This window comes from Belonocnema kinseyi, chromosome 8, assembly GCF_010883055.1.
Source record: "Belonocnema kinseyi isolate 2016_QV_RU_SX_M_011 chromosome 8, B_treatae_v1, whole genome shotgun sequence".
NCBI lineage: Eukaryota > Metazoa > Arthropoda > Insecta > Hymenoptera > Cynipidae > Belonocnema > Belonocnema kinseyi.
In genome coordinates this window covers 41278477-41284097 of record NC_046664.1, presented here as the reverse complement: position 1 = coordinate 41284097, position 5621 = coordinate 41278477, and the positions used below count along the sequence as shown (strand labels likewise).

The window sequence follows — 5621 nt, the reverse complement described above, 5'->3', positions numbered from 1 at the left end:
AAATTAAAATTCGAAAATTTTTTCTAAAGCCTCCAGGGGACTTCGTTTTCGCACGAAAAAATTTTATGTGCCCTTATTGCATCCGGACCCACAATTATCATTTTCGAATCTGTCAAGGAATCTGCATTATCATCAGAGAATAATAGAACCTCGTAACGTCTTTTCAGACTAGATAGAACTATGAATTAAAATTATTTCTGAGAAAAGATCTTCTCCTTCGCTCCGCTGGGAATCGAATCACAGAACTTCCGATTACCGGAGATCTTTTTTTCAGAACAAATTTAATTTTAAAACATTTAAAAATTGTGGTTGAAAGCATTTTTTAAGTAACTTACCTGTAAAGCTTTCCACATAACATATAAAGCGATAGTAATGTCTGGATACATTACAAAACTAATACTCGCTATCAATCCAGCTGGAATAGCGTGATATTGGGAGTCATATCCGTAAAATCTTCGCAATGAACACGACATCAACTGTAAATAATTGATTAAAACGCGTATAAATGAATAAATAATTGACCGGCAGAATTTATACATATTTGTACAACATGACCATAAGAATTGCACATTTAATACCTTATAAAGTCCAGAAAATCCTCCAAGAGATAGAGCTAAATTGAGATTATCCTTCTTGAAGATAGTAGCTTTCAATAATCGTGGCTTCTTTATTAAGCTTCTTAGTTTAAAAACTATTTTTAGTGCTAACTGGGCACACAAACCATAACTAAATAATTTGGCGCTTCCCTAAAAACACAATTCTCAATTAATTAGTCATTCGTCGTCGATATAAAATTGCACGGCTGTTTAAAACTGTCCTGTTAAGGGCATGTGATACTTACAGTTTCCCCGGCTTTTTTTTCCACAAAAATGAAAATTTTTAAAAACTGAATTCAGAGATGCTATAAAATATCATAACGGACGTCCCCGGACTCTTTTTTGAGGAATAATAACAAAAAAAATTATTGTGCTAAATAAAAATGTTATGCATATGCATTGTTTTTCATCTCTTCCTTTCCCATAATCTTGAAATTATTTATGAAATAAACTTTTTTGATTGCCTGCAAACAAGGTTAGTTCCGGGAGATTAGTTACTATGTTTATTTGTAAGTCCAAAGTTTTCGTCCAAAAATATTGTGTAGCTTAGAAGTAACGCTCGGGTGAATCGTAACACACATAACCTCGAAATATACACGCACGTTGTTAGCAATATCAAACAATTTTTGATAAAAAAAAACACAAAAAAAGTGTGCGGGGACGTCCGGTAGCATGTTCGCTATCATTGCCCAGGTTTTTAAGACAAAATATTTATTATTCTAGACAAAAATCCGGGGGAACCTAAATCTGGTAAAATCGACAATTTTCTAAGCATCACATGCCCTTAAGTTAATTATTTTGCAAATCGGTGGGTTTGAAATATTCCGAAAGCTGTAAGAAGAAAAGCAACTACTCTTCATATAAAAAGAAGAATCCCAGGGTGTCTACTCAAACCCTGCATAAAAAATTTCCTAGCAATTTCAGGGTTTTTCTGGGTATTGCAAGTTTTTTTTGCCAAGTATTGTTTTTCATATTGCGGAGACATTAATATATTTCACATTTTTTAAAACAATCGACTCGGAATAATGTCGTTTTTCAGTTTCTAGAAATTCAACAAATATTTTAAATTTAAAATGCTTTGAAAAATTATATAACAAGCTATTCCCAAATATATTAGCATCATCGAATAATTAGATAATACTAAAAAACGTAACTAATCATTTCATAAAAATTCTAAAATATAGATGAATTTGTAATCAAACAGTAGACGATTTTTCAACAAAATACATGAATTCTCAATTAAATAGTTAAATTTTTAACTGAAAAATATCAATTTTCATCCAAATAGTTGAATTTTTAAGTAAAAATATCATTTTTCAACCAAATATGGCATAGCAGGGTGTCGATTCGGCGGAAGATTTTAAATTCCCGGTCATTTCCCAGTCAAGTTTTTAAAATTTTCCCGATCAACTCTAAACATCTTTTAACATAACAGAGCAAAAAATTGCAAAATAAATGAACTTTAAAACAAAAATCTAAATTTCCCACTAAAAACATAAATTTCCAACAAGAAATGGAATAATTAAACTGGAAAAATTAAGCTGAAAAAATACAGTTTGAAAAATAAAAACAGGTTTTCACGACAATAGTTCAATTTTCAACCGAATTGATGAATTTTCAAATAAAATGATGAATCTTCAGCTGGAACAGTTAAACCAAACAGAAGAATTTTTAACTAAAATTATAAAATATTCAATTGGAATGAGTTCAATTTTCAGTTGAAAAAATTACTTTCCACAAAAAAAGTTAAATTTGCAGACAAACTGATGAATTTTCAACTAAAATTGTAAATCTTTAACTGGAATAGTTGAATTTTAAAGCAGAAAGATGAACTTTCAGTTTCAATGATGAATCTTTGACTAGAATAAATGAATTTTTGACCAAAAACATGAATTTTCCGCCAAGAAGATTAATTTATAACAAAAATAATGAACTTTCAAGTAAAAGAGATAAATTTTCAACCAAAACTTGATTAATTAAATTTTTAGTCAAAAAATTAATGTTCAATTAAAGAGATGAATTTTTATCTAAAATTGTGGAATATTCAACTCGAATAATAATTACATTTTCAGATTAAAAACAAAATAATTTTAAACTAAAAAAAGTAATTTTTTTAAAATACATAATTAAATTTTCAGCAAAAAATGCCTTTTTATTCAAAGAAAAAACAAGTTTTTCAATCAAATAGCTTATTTTTAAACAAAGAAATAAATGTTCAATTAAAATGATGAATTTTCAACTAACATAATTAATTTTTAACATGGGGGTTTAACTTTCAACAAAGTAACTTTACTTCCAACATAAACGATAAATATGAATATTCAATTAAAATTATAATTATTTAACTCTAATACTGGAATTTTTAACCGAAAAGAAGTATTTTTAAACAATATTAACTTGCAAAGAAGAAGATGATTTTCTACAAAAAAATTCGATTTTTAACAAAATAGTTGAATTTTTGATTAAAAACAGACCAATTTTCATCCAAATTGTTGTATTTTGAACAAGAAAAGATCAATTTTCAACAAAAAATTGACACGCTCAGGGCAAAAGCGAACTAAAAAAAAAACGTGTGGAAAAGCGAAGTAAAAACACGCGAGAGCAAAAACGGCCTAAGAATTAACAAGAGGTAAAACGACAGAAGAATGAAGGGAGAAGGTTCCCCCCACTCTGCTGCTGCGAAGACCAACCTCGCGTAAAGCCGGAAATGCGCGAACACGAACCCGAGCAAATATCAACAGAAATTATATCAACAGAAAAAATTTTTATACTAAAAAGATGGATTATTAACGAAAGAAATGAATTCGTAATTAAAATAGATGAACTTTAAACAAGAAGAATAAATTTCTACCAGAAAAAGATAAATTTTTAACTGAGAAAGGTCAGTTTTCTTGAAAAAAAACAACAAATTTTTAAATTAAAATAATACATTTTTCACAAAATATTAGAATTTTTAAAAAGACAAAATAAATTATGTTTAACCAAAACAGATGCTTTTTGAAATACGAAGAATAATTTAATAAAAAAAAACATGATTTTTTAACTGAAAACAGTCCATTTTTAAGCTAACAAAAATTGTTTACACAATAGTTCAATCTTTAACGAAAAAATATATAAATTTTCAACTAGAAAATATAAATTTTAAATAAAAAATGATACAGTTAAAATTTCAGCAATAAAAAATGTTTTTTCAACCAAAAAGAATCGAGTTTTCAATAAGGGTGTTGAATGGTCAACCAAAAGAATGAGTTTTTTACCAAAAGAGATGAATTTTCAAACCAGAAGAATAATTTTCTAATGAAAACAAAATAAATTGTAAAAAAATCAAAAAAATTGTCAAATTTTCAACTTTAAAATGAATATTGCAACTAAAAAAATAAGTATTTAACCAAAAACGTAATAGTTACACTTTTAGTTTAAAAAATTTAATTTTCGAAAAAATATAATTTTCAACAAAAAATTAACCAGATTAAGATTAAAGTCGAGAATTTAATTTTGAATAAGAAAACAATCGAATTTACTACGGAATAATTAAGATTTTAAACAAAGAAGTGAATTCACAAAAAACAAGAATAATATTGTATCAATGAGATGGATTTTTAACCATATACATACTTGAATTTGAATTAAAAAATATAAATTTTGAACAAAAAATGGAATTAATACATGTTCAGTAAAAAACATAATTAATGAAAAAGCAAAAAAATTCATTTTCAAATGGAAAGAAGAATTGGTGTTACTAGTGTCGACCAGGGTAATATTTAATAAATTTTAATAAATAAAATAAATTTTAATATTTAATAAAAAATACGAAATTTCAACCAAATTAATTTGCACAAAAAAACGAATTATCTATAAAATAGGTGAATTTTCAACCATGAATCCCATCGTAACATTTTCATTCAAAAAAATAATTTTAAAATGACGAATTTAACAAAAAATGTTAACCAGATGGTTGATAGTGTCAACTAAAAAAGATTTGTCAACCAGGAATGGAATAGTTTCATTTTCAGCTGAAAAAAAAAATTTGTAACAAAAACATCATGATTTTTTACCAAAAATATAAGTTTTCAAACAAGAACGAAAAGTTTCCACCAAAAAGACGAACTTTCAACTAAAAAAAAACACTTTTTAACTGGAAATTGTATTTTATGCTCAAGGTTTAAGTGGAAAAATGATATTTTAACACAAGAATAACATACAAAAATGAATTTTTAACCAAAATGTGTATTCTCTTTCTGTAAAAAAAGTTTAAATAAGTAGATCAAAAATCATCATTCTATCGCCAAAAAACTATTTCACTACATTAGTCGACAACATACCAATGAATTTAAACGTTTATTTTAAACAATTGTTTGGAAATTCAACGGTTTTGTAAAAAAATCATATGTTCTGTTAAAGTACTTCATTTTTACATACAAATTTTTTAAAAAGTTGATATTTTTTTTCTTTTTGAATTTAAAAATTAATTTTTCTTTTGTAGAGAATTATTATTATTTTTTAAAAATGCATCTATTTTAATCAAGAATTCATTTCTTTCGTTGAAAGTGTATCCTTTTGCAAACACTGTTTTTAATATAGTTTGAGATTACGTTTTTAGATAAAGATTAAAAGTTTCATCTTCCGATAAAAATTTATCTTTTTAGTTGAAAATTCCTCTATATGGTTGAATGTTGATGTATTTTGTTGACAATTTCATTTTTTATCCAAACATTCAACTAGTCGATTTTTGATACAATACTTTTGCTTTAACTTAAAACTCGTTTCTATAGTTGAAAATTGAGCAATTTTGTTGAAAGATTTTTTTCTCGAAAAATTATATTCTTAGTTGAAAATTCATTTTCTTAGGTAAAAAATTATTCTTCTTGTTTGAAAATTCATCTATTTGAATAAAAAATTCATGTCTTTGGTTGAAAATTCGCATTTTTTCGGGTTGAAAATTAGTTTTTTGAAGTGGAAATTTAAGTATAAACTAAAATTGTCAGTAATAAAATGTATTAATAGTTATTTTAGGCACTGAAATCT

The 5621-nt window shown here is 26.0% G+C and overlaps 1 protein-coding gene across 3 annotated transcripts in view; it reads right to left on the bottom strand.

Annotated features, from left to right (window-relative positions):
• The window catches only part of LOC117178875 (transmembrane protein 135-like), a 28562-nt gene that overhangs the window by 4555 nt on the left and 18386 nt on the right, over positions 1 to 5621 (bottom strand). For all 3 annotated transcript variants that reach the window (XM_033370391.1, XM_033370392.1, XM_033370394.1), the window contains exons 7-8: positions 579 to 746; positions 336 to 476 (exon numbers count right to left, since the gene is read on the bottom strand). In XM_033370391.1, the coding sequence (XP_033226282.1) occupies positions 336 to 476; positions 579 to 746 (309 nt within the window). The remainder of the gene's footprint in view (positions 1 to 335; positions 477 to 578; positions 747 to 5621) is intronic.